At 41.5% G+C, this 19,283-nt stretch overlaps 1 protein-coding gene across 1 annotated transcript in view; it reads right to left on the bottom strand.

The window, feature by feature from the left end:
• Nucleotides 1–363: 363 nt before the first annotated feature.
• Nucleotides 364–19,283, bottom strand: part of LOC142708441 (uncharacterized) — a gene marked incomplete at its 3' end in the record, with an annotated part of 36,013 nt that continues 17,093 nt past the window's right edge. Inside the window, exons 2-9 of the mRNA XM_075848361.1 lie at nt 8,974–9,108; nt 7,987–8,111; nt 6,241–6,309; nt 6,015–6,128; nt 2,742–2,857; nt 2,613–2,668; nt 2,249–2,301; nt 364–491 (exon numbers count right to left, since the gene is read on the bottom strand). Of these exons, the coding sequence (XP_075704476.1) occupies nt 364–491; nt 2,249–2,301; nt 2,613–2,668; nt 2,742–2,857; nt 6,015–6,128; nt 6,241–6,309; nt 7,987–8,111; nt 8,974–9,003 (691 nt within the window). The remainder of the gene's footprint in view (nt 492–2,248; nt 2,302–2,612; nt 2,669–2,741; nt 2,858–6,014; nt 6,129–6,240; nt 6,310–7,986; nt 8,112–8,973; nt 9,109–19,283) is intronic.

The following is a 19,283-nucleotide window of genomic DNA, read 5'->3' as shown; positions in this document are numbered from 1 at the left end:
AGTGCCCCCTGACAATACCAGCCACAGTGCCCCCTGACAATACCAGCCACAGTGCCCCCTGACAATACCAGCCACAGTGCCCCCTGACAATACCAGTCACAGTGCCCCCTGACAATACCAGTCACAGTGCCCCCTGACAATACCAGCCACAGTGCCCCCTGATAATACCAGCCACAGTGCCCCCTGACAATACCAGTCACAGTGCCCCCTGACAATACCAGTCACAGTGCCCCCTGACAATACCAGTCACAGTGCCCCCCTGACAATACCAGCCACAGTGCCCCCTGACAATACCAGTCACAGTGCCCCCTGACAATACCAGTCACAGTGCCCCCTGACACCACATTATAATTCAGAACTCACCGGCAGTGAAACGGATCTGATAATTCTTCTCAATGACTCGATCATCGGCGAGATTAGAGAGATGAGCGTCCGACCAATCAATCCCAGATTTCTCACCGCCCGGAAAAAACACGTAACCTACCAGCAAACTGAGGAGAACGTATCAACTGTAGCGACAACCACAACACGGGGGCGACAACCACAACACGGGGGCGACAACCACAACACGGGGGCGACAACCACAACACGGGGGCGACAACCACAACACGGGGGCGACAACAACAACACGGGGGCGACAACCACAACACGGGGGCGACAACCACAACACGGGGGCGACAACCACAACACGGGGGCGACAACAACAACACGGGGGCGACAACCACGACACGGGGGCGACAACCACGACACCGGGGCGACAACCACGACACGGGGGCGACAACCACAACACGGGGGCGACAACCACAACACGGGGGCGACAACCACAACACGGGGGCGACAACCACAACACGGGGGCGACAACCACAACACGGGGGCGACAACAACAACACGGGGGCGACAACCACAACACGGGGGCGACAACCACAACACGGGGGCGACAACAACGACACGGGGGCGACAACCACGACACGGGGGCGACAACCACGACACGGGGGCGACAACCACGACACGGGGGCGACAACCACGACACGGGGGCGACAACCACGACACGGGGGCGACAACCACGACACCGGGGCGACAACCACGACACGGGGCGACAACCACGACACGGGGGCGACAACCACGACACGGGGGCGACAACCACGACACGGGGGCGACAACCACGACACGGGGGCGACAACCACGACACGGGGCGACAATCACGGCACGGGGGCAACAACCACAACACGGGGGCCACAATCACAACACGGGGGCCACAACCACAACACGGGGGCGACAACCACAACACGGGGGCCACAATCACAACACTGGGGCGACAACCACAACACGGGGGCCACAACACGGGGGCCACAATCACAGCACGGGGGCGACAATCACGGCACGGGGGGCGACAACCACGACACGGGGCGACAATCACGACACGGGGGCGACAATCACGACACGGGGGCGACAACCACGACACGGGGGCGAAAAACCACGACACGGGGGCGACAATCACGACACGGGGGCGACATCCACGACACGGGGCGACAAGCACAACATGGGGGCGACTATCACAACACGGGGCGACAACCACAACACAGGGGCAACAATCAGAACACGGGGCTAAAATCAGAACCCTCAGCTGTGAGAAGCACTAGGTCAGGAAAGGTTGTAGGCCTCTGAATGTAAACAAGAATGTTCCTATTCACTGACAGCAACCAGTGAACTTGAAAACGGTGACAAAATGAAACACTGGGGGGGAATTTATTAAAGTGGTTATGTAGAAAAGTCATAAAGTTCTGCTCGCCCCGTATTTGTGCTGTAATTTGAGATTTTTCACACCTCTTGCCACTTTTTGAACCTGGTGAGAATAGTGGGCGGGGTTTCGCAGGAGGGGCGGGGCCTCAGTGAACAGATTGACCATAATTTACACCAGAAATAGCAATAAAATGTTCTACAAATCAATGTCTGCTCATAGTTGGCAAAGACTTCAAATTCTGACCTAAGGGCGCCCAAATTTGCGCTATATCTATTTAGAGGCACGAGGTCGGTTAATAAATTTGGCACTTCTTACCCCAGCGGAGTAAAATTTAACACTGGCATCCGAAACATCAGCCTTAGTAAATCCCCCCAAACTATTAGAAAGCTGCAGAACTTTATTTACATAAAACTGGACATCCCCTGTAAAGCGTATGTAGCAGAGGAGATGATTCGTTGCAGTGTCATGCGTTTCCGCTGTGATTAGTGATCTGTCATCGTTACTTACTGTCTGGTGGTTTGGGGGAGGCTCACGATGTTCAGGTGCACGGACGTCCCATTCTAGAGAAGAGGAAAAATAGAATTCATCATTCTGCTCATCTGTGTAATCCTTCCTGCTCCCACGGATCGGCCGCTGGATTATTGGATCTTTTGGACTATTGGAAGTTTTGACTATTTGACATTATACCTTTGTGGCGTGTTCTCATATTATGCGATGATTTAGCGCAGCTGTTGCATTGTGGTGAAGGGATGGATAAATTGCGCAGCCGGTTCCCTCCATTGCAGGTTTGATTTCCATTGACTTCAGTCTTAAACCTGTGATCGTTCAAGTATAGGAGCTCCCCGCACCCCGAATTCATTATCGCACTCACCTCGAAATGCATTAAAAACATGACGTATCTGTGGAAATCCGCCCAGTTCCTGACGCCTGCAGGAGAGAGGGAGCCGTGTCATCGCATGACCTGAGCCGTATACAAGCGCGCAGGGGGTGGGGAACGTACCATAGGAATGGCTGCGGATGCCGCTCAAGGACACCCGGCGCTCCGCTTCACCGGTGATCGACACCTCGGCCTGGAGGCTTCCCCACTGCTCATAGCGGCAGTGCTCGTCCCGAGATCTGTAGAGGGAACGAAGAAACGATCACAGCGAAGATAACAATAAAAGATCTAGAGGCTGCAATAATAGTGGTTGTAGTACAAATAATGGATGTTGTAGTAGTGAGAGTGAGGGTATGTTCACACGCAGTGGCTTCAGACGTAATTCGGGCGTTTTACGTAGCTACAAAAACGTCTGAAAATCAGGAGCTGTTTTCGCTTGAGCTCCGTATTTTCAGACGTTTTTAGTCACTGTGTGTGAACATACCCTGAGGCTGGGTTCACACGACCACGTTACGTCCGTAATGTACGGGCGTATTTCGGCTGCAAGTCCCGGACCGAACACAGTGCAGGGAGCCGGACTCCTATCATCATAGTTATGTACGATGCTAGGAGTCCCTGCCTCGCTGTAATCATGTTTTCAGTACGGGACAGTTGTCCGGCAGCGAGGCAGGGACTCCTAGCATCGTACATAACTATGATGATAGGAGTCCGGTTCCCTGCAGTGTGTTCGGTCCGGTACTTGCGGCCGAAATACGTTCCGTCCTTTACGGATCGAACATGCTCGTGTGAATCCAGCCTAACACTAATAGTGGTTGTTGTAGTAGTGATAGTAACACTAAGGCTGGGTTCACACGCCCTATTTACGGACATAATTCGGGCGTTTTACGCCTCGAATTACGCTTGAAAACACGGCTCCAATACATCGGCAAACATCTGCCCATTCATTTCAATGGGTCTTACATTGTTCTGTGCCGACGACCTGTAATTTTACGCGTCGCTGTCAAAAGACGGCGCGTAAAATTACAGCCTCGGCAAAGAAGTGCCTGTCACTTCATGGGACGTAATTTGAGACGTTTTTCATTGACCTCAATGAAGAACAGCTCCAAATGGACGCCCCGCAAAACGCGAGTACGAGCAATTACGTCTGAAATTCAGGAGCTGTTTTTTCCTGAAAACGGCTCCGTAATTTCAGCCGTAATTGTCGATATCGTGTGCACATACCCTAATTGTGGTTGCAGTGATAGTAATACTAATATTGGTGGTTGTTGTAGTGGTGGTAGTACTAATTGTATTGGTTGTTGTAGTGGTGGTAGTACTAATAGCAGTTGTAGTAGTGATAGAATTACTAATTTTGGTTGTTGTAGTAGTAATTGTTTTAAGTAAAAATAATAGTAGTACGAATAGTGGTTATTGCAGTCCTAGTAATAGTGATAGTACTAATAGTAGTAGTAGTAGTAGTATCATTAGTAGTAGTATCAGTAGTAGTAGTAGTAGTAGTGGTAGTGGTAGTAGTAGTAGTGGTAGTAGTAGTATCAGTAGTAGTAGTGGTAGTAGTATCAGTAGTGGTGGTAGTAGTAGTATCAGTAATAGTAGTAGTAGTAGTGTTAGTAGTATCAGTAGTAGTAGTAGTAGTGGTAGTAGTATCAGTAGTAGTAGTGGTAGTATCAGTAGTAGTAGTGGTGGTGGTGGTGGTTGTAATGTCCGTGGCTGCGTGCTGTCAGCTCCAGCCTCCCGCTGACAGCCGCAGCCACGAGTCGGCAAGCGCTGGCCCCAGCCTCCTCCTCAGGAGACGCCAGCGCTTGCATCCACTCACCTCCGCCGGAGCCCGCAGGGTGCGCGCGCACGCTCGTCCCCGCTCTTAAAGGGGCAGCGCGCGCACCGGACATCTTGAACGACCTTTGACCCGTGAGTACCCTGGGCTATAAGAGGGGTCCAGCCCCCTAGTTCGATGCCTGAGCGTTGTTAGTTTTCCAAGTCTGTCTTGCAAATGGTCCCTTAGTGTTTCCCGTTCCTGTTGTTACTCGTACCTTGTTCCCCGTTCCTGTTTCCCGTGCTTTGCTCTAGTATCTAGTCGTGCCACGTCCTGTGTCATCTGCCACGTCCAGAGGAATCTGCCATGTCCTGTGTCATCTGCCACGTCCGGAGGAATCCGCTACTTTCTGTGTCATCTGCCACGTCCTGTGTCATCTGCCACGTCCGGAGGAATCCGCCACGTCCTGTGTCATCTGCCAAGTCCTGTGTCATCTGCCACGTCCGGAGGAATCCGCTACTTTCTGTGTCATCTGCCACGTCCTGTGTCATCTGCCACGTCACTAGGAATCCGCCACGTCCTGTGTCATCTGCCACATGCGGAGGAATCCGCCACATCCTGTGTCATCTGCCACATCCGGAGGAATCCACCACGTCCGGAGGAATCCACCACGTCCTGTGTTATCTGCCACATCCGGAGGAATCCGCCACGTCTGGCGCAACTTGCGGCTCCTGTGTCATCCGCCATGTTTGGCACCATCTGCTGCACCCATCTCATCTGTGCCAGAGCTGCGGCCACCATCTGGACTATTCAGGTACCCTTGTGCGGGACATTGTATTTCTGGGGTGTCCTGTTGTTTGGCCAGCTGCCTCCCCGCTGCGGCGGTAGGGCCTAGTGGGTCCACTAACCCGCTCCGTGACAGTGGTAGTAGTGGTAGTAGTATCAGTAGTAGTAGTAGTGGTAGTAGTAGTAGCAGTAGTAGTAGTGGTAGTGGTGGTGGTGGTGGTAGTAGTGGTGGTGGTAGTAGTAGTAGTGGTAGTGGTGGTGGTGGTGGTAGCAGTAGTAGTGGTAGTGGTGGTGGTGGTGGTGGTAGTAGTAGTAGTAGTGGTGGTGGTGGTGGTAGTAGTAGTAGTGGTAGTAGTATCAGTAGTAGTGATAGTAGTAGTGATAGTAGTAATAATATTGATTGTTGTAGTAGTGATAGTGGTGGTTGTAATAGTAGTACTAATAGTAGTAGTAGTAATAGTAGTGACTGTGATATCTTTTATAATAGATCTAATAATAAAGCACTTTTCTCCTTAGTCATATGTGGTAAATCTGCGCAGCAGAACAGTCTCCACCTGCGTCTTCTCTCCTGATCTCTGGAAACGTCTCAGACTTGTCTCTGCGCGGCCGCCATCTTTTCACAGAACTCCCTATAACAATCCTGTGAGATTCTTCCGACTGAGGCAACATTTTTGTGTCTGGATTTCTAGTTCATCCGACCTAATCACTTCCTATGGACAATATTAAGCACACTGATGGCTCCGCCTACATGCGATATTCTTACTCGGCCACGCCCATTTTTGCTTCTCCTCCTCCTCGCTCTTCCATGCGTTCACGCGTTTTCCTGATTAAACACGTTTTAAGCTACAAGTTATTCTTACTTTTTCACAGTAAACAAAAAATTCTTGGTCAACGTCTCCAAGGCCATCGCATCTGCGGCCGCGCCAGGATGAAAGTCATAATCAAAGTCAAACACGTCGGTGACGGCCGTCCAGCTGCGGAGGAGACATAAAGTAACACATGTAACATTTACCATAAATCTGATATATGCTGTGACCTGTAGTTCCCCAGAGAGTTTCCAACTGTTTAGACAAATATTTCTCGTACAGCATTGTGAACTTTACGTGCACGATCTCGCCGTCACCTTCATTGTCACCATGTCGGAAACTTCCCTTCCTGAAAACCGGATGATAAAAAGAACATATACTTAAAAGGGAAAGTATCATCAGAAAATGATTTATCTAAAAATCAGCCACTGAAGCACACAGTAGGCTGACATTTCCTGTTTTCTGCAGATCATCTCATTATTATTAGAGGGTGGAGTCTGCAGAGTCATCTCATTATCATTAGAGGGTGGAGTCTGCAGAGTCATCTCATTATCAATAAAGGGCAGTCCGCAAAATGTATCAAATTAATATCAAAGGGCGTGACCAGCAGTCATCTCATTATCATGAGGACGGGAGCGGAGTCATCTCATTAATATTAGAGGGTGGGGTCAGCAAAATTATTGTCATTGAGGGGCAGAGTCATCTTATTATCATTACAGGGAGGAGTAAGCAGTCATCTCATTATCATTAGGGCTGGGCAGGGTTGGCAAAATTATCTCCTTAATCATTAAAGGGTCTACAGAGTCATCTCATTATTATTAGAGGGCAGAGTTTGCAGAGTCATCTCATTATTATTATTAGAGGGCAGGGTCTGCAGAGTCATCTCATTGTTATTAGAGCATGCAGTCTGCAGAGTCATCTCATTGTTATTAGAGCATGCAGTCTGCAGAGTCCTTGCATTATTATTAGAGGGTGGGGTCTGCAGAGTCATCTCATTATTATTAGAGGGCAGAGTTTGCAGAGTCATCTCATTATTATTATTATTAGAGGGCAGGGTCTGCAGAGTCATCTCATTGTTATTAGAGCATGCAGTCTGCAGAGTCATCTCATTGTTATTAGAGCATGCAGTCTGCAGAGTCCTTGCATTATTATTAGAGGGTGGGGTCTGCAGAGTCATCTCATTATTATTAGAGGGCAGAGTTTGCAGAGTCATCTCATTATTATTAGAGGGCAGGGTCTGCAGAGTCATCTCATTGTTATTAGAGCATGCAGTCTGCAGAGTCATCTCATTGTTATTAGAGCATGCAGTCTGCAGAGTCCTTGCATTATTATTAGAGGGTGGGGTCTGCAGAGTCATCTCATTATTATTATTATTATTATTAGAGGGTGGGGTCTGCAAAGTCATCTCATTGTTATTATTATGATTAGAGGGTGGGGTCTGCAGAGTCATCTCATTATTATTATTATTATTATTATTAGAGGGTGGGGTCTGCAGAGTCATCTCATTATTATTATTAGAGGGCAGGGTCTGCAGAGTCATCTCATTGTTATTAGAGCATGCAGTCTGCAGAGTCCTCGCATTATTATTAGAGGGTGGGGTCTGCAGAGTCATCTCATTATTATTATTATTAGAGGGTGGGGTCTGCAGAGTCATCTCATTATTATTATTATTAGAGGGTGGGGTCTGCAAAGTCATCTCATTGTTATTAGAGCGTGAAGTCTGCAGAGTCATCTCATTATTATTAGAGGGTAGAGTTTGCAGAGTCATCTCATTATTATTATTAGAGTCTAGGGTCTGCAGAGTCATCTCATTGTTATTAGAGGGTGGGGTTGGCAAAGTAATCTCATTATTATTAGAGGGTGGAGTCTGCAGAGTCATCTCATTGTTATTAGAGCATGGGGTCTGCAGTCTTCTCATTACTGTATTAGGCATCCTACCATTTACCACACCAGGCGTTGTGGATTGTGCATTCATTTTTACAATCGGTTCTGAGCATCACACGGGCCGCCGGAAAGTGTCATCTACCTTAAGAGACCATCAAAAGAAATCCTCCATGTTTGGTACGGCAGCATGCACGTAATATTGAGACCCCCAGCGCTCCAGCTGTTGTGTGCCTCAGTCTCCATGATGGTGGTGGGGTGTTCAGGATGCTACAGAGAAAAGTTACATAAAATAAATCAACCTCATCTGCCCCTCGTTGGATAACTCCTTCATACTCAATCCACGCAGGGCCAGTTTTCTAGAAAATGCTTCACACAACACAGCCATACATTAAGATCATACGGATCCTAGAGATTCTAGAGATCATACAGATCCTAGAGATTATACAGATCCTAGAGATTATTCAGATCATACGGATCCTAGAGATTATACAGATCATACGGATCCTAGAGATCATACAGATTATAGAGATTCGAGAGATCATACAGATCATAGAGATCATACAGATCCTAGAGATTATACAGATCATACGGATCGTAGAGATTATAGAGGTCCTAGAGATCATACGGATCCTAGAGATTATACAGATCCTAGAGATCATACAGATTATAGAGATTCTAGAGATCATAAAATCCTAGAGATCATACAGATCCTAGAGATTATATAGATCCTAGAGATTATAGAGATCCTAAAGATCATACAGATTCTAGAGATCATGCAGATCAGAGAGGACAGGGATTTTTACTGCCACACTGTTTTTACCCTCAGGTACCTTTTGTAGTAGCATCTTTTTGCCACCTCCTTAAATTGGCCCTGATCCCCGTCCTCCATACTCAGATATTACTTCTGTGCATAGGCCATTCAATGACGGAGACTCCAATAATTATTTGTTGTTTATCGTCAATTTCGATTTGCAACTTCCTGAACACGCTCCCATAACTATGCTGGGAGTTGTGGTTGCACAATGGCTTGAGAACATCAGGGAACTGCCAGAGACAATACCCACACAACTTGTCCTAAAGGCTCAGATATAGTCACAATTCTCCTAATCACAACCCATCATAGACTTACCTCAAAATCCCCGACTCCATCCACCCTCATAAAGACCCAAACTTCACAGAGGTTCCCCGGCCTCCTAGCGACACGAGTGATGATGAAACTTTTACCGTCCTCCACGAAGGCAGTGAAGTACACAGAATCTATAGCCTGTAGGAAAGGAGAATCGTCTGTTTTTGTATATAGGGCAGTATAAGGCTATGTTCACACAGAGGTTTTTTTACGAGTTTTTTGACGCTGAAACCGCGCCGCAAAACTCGTCAAAAACGGCCCGTTTCAATGGGAGGTGGAGGCGTCTTTTTCCCGTGAGCGGTAAAACCGTCTCGCGGGAGAAAGAAGGGACATGCCCTATCTTCGGGCGTTTACGCATCTGAACTCCCATTGACATCAATGGGAGGCAGAGAAAGCATATTCCGCTGCGTTTTATGCCCGCGGCGCTCAATGGCCACGGGTGAAAAACGCCGGCGTGCAGGGAGAGGTAAATCTGCCTCAAACTTCTAAACGGAATTTTGAGGCGGAAATTCTGCCTGCAAAAAACTCTGTGTGAACATAGCCTTAAAGTAGTTATATTCTTGTATATAGAGGCAGTATTATAGTAGTTATATTCCTGTATATAGGGAGCAGTATTATAGTAGTTATATTCCTGTATATAGGGAGCAGTATTATAGTAGTTATATTCTTGTATATAGGGGCAGTATTATAGTAGTTATATTCTTGTATATAGGGGGCAGTATTATAGTAGTTATATTCTTGTATATAGGGAGCAGTATTATAGTAGTTATATTCTTGTATATAGGGGCAGTATTATAGTAGTTATATTCTTGTATATAGGGGCAGTATTATAGTAGTTATATTCTTGTATATAGGAGCAGTATTATAGTAGTTATATTCTTGTATATAGGAGCAGTATTATAGTAGTTATATTCTTGTATATAGGGGCAGTATTATAGTGGTTATATTCTTGTATATAGGGGCAGTATTATAGTAGCTATATTCTTGTATATAGGAGCAGTATTATAGTAGTTATATTCTTGTATATAGGGGGCAGTATTATAGTAGTTATATTCTTGTATATAGGAGCAGTATTATAGTAGTTATATTCTTGTATATAGGGGGCAGTATTATAGTAGTTATATTCTTGTATATAGGGGCAGTATTATAGTAGTTATATTCTTGTATATAGGGGGCAGTATTATAGTAGTTATATTCTTGTATATAGGAGCAGTATTATAGTAGTTATATTCATGTATATAGGAGCAGTATTATAGTAGTTATATTCTTGTATATAGGGGGCAGTATTATAGTAGTTATATTCTTGTATATAGGAGCAGTATTATAGTAGTTATATTCTTGTATATAGGGGGCAGTATTATAGTAGTTATATTCTTGTATATAGGAGCAGTATTATAGTAGTTATATTCTTGTATATAGGGAGCAGTATTATAGTGGTTATATTCTTGTATATAGGGGGCAGTATTATAGTAGTTCTATTCTTGTATATAGGGGGCAGTATTATAGTAGTTATATTCTTGTATATAGGGGCAGTATTATAGTAGTTATATTCTTGTATATAGGAGCAGTATTATAGTAGTTATATTCTTGTATATAGGAGCAGTATTATAGTAGTTATATTCTTGTATATAGGGGACAGTATTATAGTAGTTATATTCTTGTATATAGGAGCAGTATTATAGTAGTTATATTCTTGTATATAGGGGGCAGTATTATAGTAGTTATATTCTTGTATATAGGGGCAGTATTATAGTAGTTATATTCTTGTATATAGGAGCAGTATTATAGTAGTTATATTCTTGTATATAGGAGCAGTATTAGGCTATGTTCACACGGAGTATTTTGGGGGAGGAATATCTGCCTCAAAATTCCGTTTGGAACTTTGAGGCAGATATTCCTCTCCCTGCACGCCGATTTTCGCGGCAATTATCGCGCCGTTTTTCGCCCGCGGCCATTGAGCGCCGCGGGCATAAAACAGCGAGAAATACACTTTCTCCTGCCTCCCATTGAAGTCAATGGGAGGTCAGAGGCGGAAGCGCCCGAAGATAGGGCATGTCGCTTCTTTTTCCCGCGAGGCAGTTTTTAGGCGTTCTCGGGCCGTTTCTGCCGAGTTTTGCGATGCGGTTTCCGCGTCAAAAAACTCGGCAAAATACCCTGTGTGAACATAGCCTAATAGTAGTTATATTCTTGTATATAGGGAGCAGTATTATAGTAGTTATATTCTTGTATATATGGGCAGTATTATAGTAGTTATATTCTTGTATATATGGGGCAGTATTATAGTAGTTATATTCTTGTATATAGGGGGCAGTATTATAGTAGTTATATTCTTGTATATAGGAGCAGTATTATAGTAATTATATTCTTGTATATAGGAGCAGTATTATAGTAGTTATATTCTTGTATATAGGAGCAGTAATATAGTAGTTATATTCCTGTACATAGGGGGCAGTATTATAGTAGTTATATTCTTGTATATAGGGGCAGTATTATAGTAGTTATATTCTTGTATATAGGAGCAGTATTATAGTAGTTATATTCTCGTATATAGGAGCAGTGTTATAGTAGTTATATTCTTGTCTATAGGGGCAGTAATATAGTAGTTATATTCTTGTACATAGGAGCAGTATTATAGTAGTTATATTCTTGTATATAGGAGGCAGTATTATAGTAGTTATATTCTTGTATAAAGGAGCAGTATTATAGTAGTCATATTCTTGTATATAGGAGCAGTATTATATTAGTTATATTCTTGTATATAGGAGGCAGTATTATAGTAGTTATATTCTTGTATAAAGGAGCAGTATTATAGTAGTCATATTCTTGTATATAGGAGCAGTATTATAGTAGTTATATTCTTGTATATAGGGGCAGTATTATAGTAGTTATATTCTTGTATATAGGAGCAGTATTATAGTAGTTATATTCTTGTATATAGAGGCAGTATTATAGTAGTTATATTCTTGTATATAGGGGGCAGTATTATAGTAGTTATATTCTTGTATATAGGGGCAGTATTATAGTAGTTATATTCTTGTATATAGGGGCAGTATTATAGTAGTTATATTCTTGTATATAGAGGCAGTATTATAGTAGTTATATTCTTGTATATAGGGGGCAGTATTATAGTAGTTATATTCTTGTATATAGGGGCAGTATTATAGTAGTTATATTCTTGTATATAGAGGCAGTATTATAGTAGTTATATTCTTGTATATAGGAGCAGTATTATAGTAGCTATATTCTTGTATATAGGGAGCAGTATTATAGTAGTTATATTCTTGTATATAGAGGCAGTATTATAGTAGTTATATTCTTATATATAGGGAGCAGTATTATAGTAGTTATATTCTTGTATATAGGGGCAGTATTATAGTAGTTATATTCTTGTATATAGGGGCAGTATTATAGTAGTTATATTCTTGTATATAGGAGCAGTATTATAGTAGTTATATTCTTGTATATAGAGGCAGTATTATAGTAGTTATATTCCTGTACATAGGGGGCAGTATTATAGTAGTTATATTCTTGTATATAGGGGCAGTATTATAGTAGTTATATTCTTGTATATAGGGGCAGTATTATAGTAGTTATATTCTTGTATATAGGAGCAGTATTATAGTAGTTATATTCTTGTATATAGAGGCAGTATTATAGTAGTTATAGTCTTGTATATAGGGGGCAGTATTATAGTAGTTATATTCTTGTATATAGGAGCAGTATTATAGTAGTTATATTCTTGTATATAGGGGGCAGTATTATAGTAGTTATATTCTTGTATATAGGGGGCAGTATTATAGTAGTTATATTCTTGTATATAGGGGGCAGTATTATAGTAGTTATATTCTTGTCCATAGGAGAGGATAGACGTGTGCTTGTGAGCTCCCTGTTAGGACTATGCATGGCTTCTGACCCAGGTGGAGGGGAGGGGTCCTGGGCTGATGATCCTAGGAAAGCCCAGAGTCTGGAGTTTGGCCTGCAGCATGGAGATGGTGGAGGTGATGATCTGGAAATGGTGGCTGGTGAGTCAACTGAATCTCATGATGTTGGTGAATTGTGCACAAAAATGACAAAGAAAAATATCTTTAAAATGGAAATGCAAGTTCGCAAATTGAGAACTGAAATTAACCAAGAGACTGATCCAAAGGCAAAGCTGATGAAATGTGAGTGTCTGGATGTTTGCACACGTGAGCTGGTGATATTGAAGGAGAGATTGCAGAAAGAATCATGCACAGTACACAAAATAAAGAACTGGGCAATTGAGAACAAAAGGGAGACCCGAGCCCAAACTGTGAAGAGAAAAAATATCATTGCAAAAAAAGACACTGACTATAAGACTGTGTATAATATTGTGGAGCAGGGAAACCCTGGAAGATATGAGTGTGCAGTGGCTGGAGGATCACATCTCTCATCATGTGTGGGGTCTGTGCAATCAGCCAACACAAATGCTGCTAAAGCTGCAGAGAAATGTGTGCCAGCTGACGAGGGGTTAACTGCAGTAGACTCTATGTGCAGTACTGATGAAGTGAATGCGAGTGGCACTCCTGGGAGTGAGCAAGAAAGTGCCGCATATACTGACATTGTAAGTGAGACCTCGCTCAGCGCGGTGATTGACAGTCTGATATCTGATGAACCAGCGGCACAGGCTGAGGCGGACATTGCAGACCCTGTTCTGGAGGTTCAGCCGTCCACAGTGTCAGTGAATGGAGTGCAGGTTACACAGCGATCACGAGCAGACACAGGAGGATCTGCAGTACAATCAGCTGAGGAGAGGTCCAGTCCTGACCCACCTGCTGACAGACCTCAGTACAGGAGACTGTTCTCCAGCGTCACAAGACCGACTAACCCCTCACCTCAGAGGAGGAACGCGGTCAGAATCAGGTACTCAGGACCAGAGGAAAACCTCCCCTCCAGACTCTACATTGGGAAAGTTTTTTTGAAGGAGTTTATGAAGTTTAAAGCTTCTGAGGTGTTCGCTCTGATCCACGTTCCCTCCAGCAGGAATTATGACATTAGTTTCAAGCTGCAATATAGTCTAGATTTATTCTGGAGTATTTATAATGATACAAAGGAGCACGCGATGTGGGAGCATCTACATGTCATCCAGCTGACTAAACCCCAGGTAGTCACTGCCACCATCCTGTTCCAGTCTGAGGTGGTGGCTCTGGCAGATTTGCAGCACTGGTTGAGCAGATATTGTGAGGTGAAGAGACTGCCAACAAAGATCTATGATGAGGAGGAGATCTGGAATGGAGGATATTCTGTCAAGATCCAGCTGGTTCAGGAGAATGGAGTGACCAGACATCTGCCGCACTCCTTCTACCTGGGCTCGGAGAGAGGCGTATGTTACTACCCTGGTCAACCGCGACTGTGCCATAGATGTGGGGGCAGACACCTGGCATTCAACTGTTCCCGTATTAAGTGCTCACTATGTGGTCAGTTTGGGCATGTGAAGGACGATTGTACAGGACCTGTCGTCTGTAACCTGTGCTTAGGACCTGGACATACATTCCAGGAGTGTCCACATGCAGAACATAATAAAGAGGAGACCTTTAAAGAAGCCATGGAGGAAGAGCAGGAGGATGTCTCCATATGTGTAGATACAACCCCAGAACCTGGAAGTCCCAGCGAGGATGTGAGCCAAAGTACCAGAGACCCTGCTCCAGAGACGAATGTCCCATCTGTGGATGCTGCACAAGTGTCACCAGCCACTGAAAATAGAGGTCATGCTAAAAGTAAAATATCCAGTCACTCTGTCACCAAACATCTGCCCGACACCAGTAAGGAACCAGCTGATCCAGCCACAGCGACCAGTAAAAAAACAGCTGGGCCAGCCGCAGCGACCAGTAAAAAACCAGCTGATCCAGCCGCAGCGACCAGTATCGATGAGGAGGGATTTCAGACGGTTAAAAGGAGAAGTAAAACAGATGATTCTTCTAGGAAAAAAATCACTGCTGCAAAGAAATCACCGGAGTCTCCAGTGCTGGCGATAACTGGGGGACGTTACTGTGCGCTGGGGGAAGATGACCAGGAAGAAGAAGCAGAGATGGAGCAAGTCTCCTCACACAACCCAGATGACGAACCTCAGGATGAAGACGCTGACCCCCCAATGTCCACCAAAAGATGGGGTGTTACAGGACATAGCAGTGGAAGAAGGAAAAAAAGTAGGAAAGACATGTAACCAGGATGAGGCTGAAAATCACCTCCATCAATGTGAACAGTGTGAAGAATAGGAGCAGGCGGCAGGCGATATTCCAGCGTTTGTCTGACGACAAAACCAATGTCATCTTTATACAAGAGACTAATCTACAGAGTAATGTCCCTGCTGTGTCCCTGCAGTCACCACATCTATTGGGACAGTGAAACTCTCAGCTGCTGTATGGAGACTTCTACCCCGAACTCCGTTTATATCAGAGGTTCAGTATATGTCATAAATGTGGTGACCGTGTACCATCTGTGGTGTGCGCGATGCTGCCCGGTCACCAATAAAGAAGAACTCTCCTGTAATACTGTCTAGAATAATATCATGAAAAATAGTTGAAACAATCTATACTGGAGCAATATTCATATATTATGGTTTGTTTAATGATTGTGATGTTATTAAGAGACAAATGTTTATTTTCTTTATCTGTTATGAGTGTATTGCAAAGGTATTGTAATAATTTGTTGCAAGTTTTCAAATAAAAAAGATAATTATAATAGTTATATTCTTGTATATAGGGGGCAGTATGATAGTAGTTATATTCTTGTATATAGGGAGCAGTATTATAGTAGTTATATTCTTGTATATAGGATGCAGTATTATAGTAGTTATATTCTTGTATATAGGGGGCAGTATTATAGTAGTTATATTCTTGTATATAGGAGGCAGTATTATAGTAGTTATATTCTTGTATATAGGGGGAAGTATTATAGTAGTTATAGTCTTGTATATAGGAGCAGTATTATAGTAGTTATATTCTTGTATATAGGGGGCAGTATTATAGTAGTTATAGTCTTGTATATAGGAGCAGTATTATAGTAGTTATAGTCTTGTATATAGGAGCAGTATTATAGTAGTTATAGTCTTGTATATAGGAGCAGTATTATAGTAGGTATATTCTTGTATATAGGGGGCAGTATTATAGTAGTTATATTCTTGTACATAGGGGGCAATATTATAGTAGTTATATTCTTGTATATAGGGGCAGTATTATAGTAGTTATATTCTTGTATATAGGGGCAGTATTATAGTAGTTATATACTTGTATATAGGGGCAGTATTATAGTAGTTATATTCTTGTATATAGGGGCAGTATTATAGTAGTTATATTCTTGTATATAGGGGCAGTATTATAGTAGTTATATACTTGTATATAGGGGCAGTATTATAGTAGTTATATTCTTGTATATAGGGGCAGTATTATAGTAGTTATATACTTGTATATAGGGGGCTGTATTATAGTAGTTATATTCTTGTATATAGCGGCAGGATTATAGTAGTTATATTCTTGTATATAGGGGGCAGTATTATAGTAGTTATAGTCTTGTATATAGGAGCAGTATTATAGTAGTTATATTCTTGTATATAGGAGCAGTATTATAGTAGGTATATTCTTGTATATAGGGGGCAGTATTATAGTAGTTATATTCTTGTACATAGGGGGCAATATTATAGTAGTTATATTCTTGTATATAGGGGCAGTATTATAGTAGTTATATTCTTGTATATAGGGGCAGTATTATAGTAGTTATATACTTGTATATAGGGGCAGTATTATAGTAGTTATATTCTTGTATATAGGGGCAGTATTATAGTAGTTATATTCCTGTATATAGGGGCAGTATTATAGTAGTTATATACTTGTATATAGGGGGCTGTATTATAGTAGTTATATTCTTGTATATAGCGGCAGTATTATAGTAGTTATATTCTTGTATATAGGGGGCAGTATATAGTAGTTATACTCTTGTATATAGGAGCAGTATTATAGTAGTTATAGTCTTGTATATAGGAGCAGTATTATAGTAGTTATATTCTTGTATATAGGGGGCAGTATTATAGTAGTTATATTCTTGTACATAGGGGGCAATATTATAGTAGTTATATTCTTGTATATAGGGGCAGTATTATAGTAGTTATATTCTTGTATATAGGGGCAGTATTATAGTAGTTATATACTTGTATATAGGGGCAGTATTATAGTAGTTATATTCTTGTATATAGGGGCAGTATTATAGTAGTTATATTCTTGTATATAGGGGCAGTATTATAGTAGTTATATACTTGTATATAGGGGGCTGTATTATAGTAGTTATATTCTTGTATATAGCGGCAGGATTATAGTAGTTATAGTCTTGTATATAGGAGCAGTATTATAGTAGTTATATTGTTGTGTCTATAGGGGGCAGTATTATAGTAGTTATATTCTTGTATATAGGAGCAGTATTATAGTAGTTATATTCTTGTATATAGGGGGCAGTATTATAGTAGTTATATTCTTGTATATAGGAGGCAGTATTATAGTAGTTATATTCTTGTATATAGGGGGAAGTATTATAGTAGTTATAGTCTTGTATATAGGAGCAGTATTATAGTAGTTATATTCTTGTATATAGGGGGCAGTATTATAGTAGTTATAGTCTTGTATATAGGAGCAGTATTATAGTAGTTATAGTCTTGTATATAGGAGCAGTATTATAGTAGGTATATTCTTGTATATAGGGGGCAGTATTATAGTAGTTATATTCTTGTACATAGGGGGCAATATTATAGTAGTTATATTCTTGTATATAGGGGCAGTATCATAGTAGTTATATTCTTGTATATAGGGGCAGTATTATAGTAGTTATATACTTGTATATAGGGGCAGTATTATAGTAGTTATATTCTTGTATATAGGGGCAGTATTATAGTAGTTATATTCTTGTATATAGGGGCAGTATTATAGTAGTTATATACTTGTATATAGGGGCAGTATTATAGTAGTTATATTCTTGTATATAGGGGCAGTATTATAGTAGTTATATACTTGTATATAGGGGGCTGTATTATAGTAGTTATATTCTTGTATATAGCGGCAGGATTATAGTAGTTATATTCTTGTATATAGGGGGCAGTATTATAGTAGTTATAGTCTTGTATATAGGAGCAGTATTATAGTAGTTATATTCTTGTATATAGGAGCAGTATTATAGTAGGTATATTCTTGTATATAGGGGGCAGTATTATAGTAGTTATATTCTTGTACATAGGGGGCAATATTATAGTAGTTATATTCTTGTATATAGGGGCAGTATTATAGTAGTTATATTCTTGTATATAGGGGCAGTATTATAGTAGTTATATACTTGTATATAGGGGCAGTATTATAGTAGTTATATTCTTGTATATAGGGGCAGTATTATAGTAGTTATATTCCTGTATATAGGGGCAGTATTATAGTAGTTATATACTTGTATATAGGGGGCTGTATTATAGTAGTTATATTCTTGTATATAGCGGCAGTATTATAGTAGTTATATTCTTGTATATAGGGGGCAGTATATAGTAGTTATACTCTTGTATATAGGAGCAGTATTATAGTAGTTATAGTCTTGTATATAGGAGCAGTATTATAGTAGTTATATTCTTGTATATAGGGGGCAGTATTATAGTAGTTATATTCTTGTACATAGGGGGCAATATTATAGTAGTTATATTCTTGTATATAGGGGCAGTATTATAGTAGTTATATTCTTGTATATAGGGGCAGTATTATAGTAGTTATATACTTGTATATAGGGGCAGTATTATAGTAGTTATATTCTTGTATATAGGGGCAGTATTATAGTAGTTATATTCTTGTATATAGGGGCAGTATTATAGTAGTTATATACTTGTATATAGGGGGCTGTATTATAGTAGTTATATTCTTGTATATAGCGGCAGGATTATAGTAGTTATAGTCTTGTATATAGGAGCAGTATTATAGTAGTTATATTGTTGTGTCTATAGGGGGCAGTATTATAGTAGTTATATTCTTGTATATAGGAGCAGTATTATAGTAGTTATATTCTTGTATATAGGGGGCAGTATTATAGTAGTTATATTCTTGTATATAGGAGCAGTATTATAGTAGTTATATTCTTGTATATAGGAGCAGTATTATAGTAGGTATATTCTTGTATATAGGGGGCAGTATTATAGTAGTTATATTCTTGTATATAGGGGGCTATATTATAGTAGTTATATTCTTGTATATAGGAGGCAGTATTATAGTAGTTATATTCTTGTATATAGGAGCAGTATTATAGTAGTTATATTCTTGTATATAGGAGCAGTATTATAGTAG

The sequence above is a fragment of the Rhinoderma darwinii genome, unplaced genomic scaffold (genome assembly GCF_050947455.1).
Source record: "Rhinoderma darwinii isolate aRhiDar2 unplaced genomic scaffold, aRhiDar2.hap1 Scaffold_3903, whole genome shotgun sequence".
NCBI classification, from domain to species: domain Eukaryota; kingdom Metazoa; phylum Chordata; class Amphibia; order Anura; family Rhinodermatidae; genus Rhinoderma; species Rhinoderma darwinii.
The sequence above is the reverse complement of the archived record's forward strand: the minus strand, read 5'-3'. Positions and strand labels throughout refer to the sequence as shown.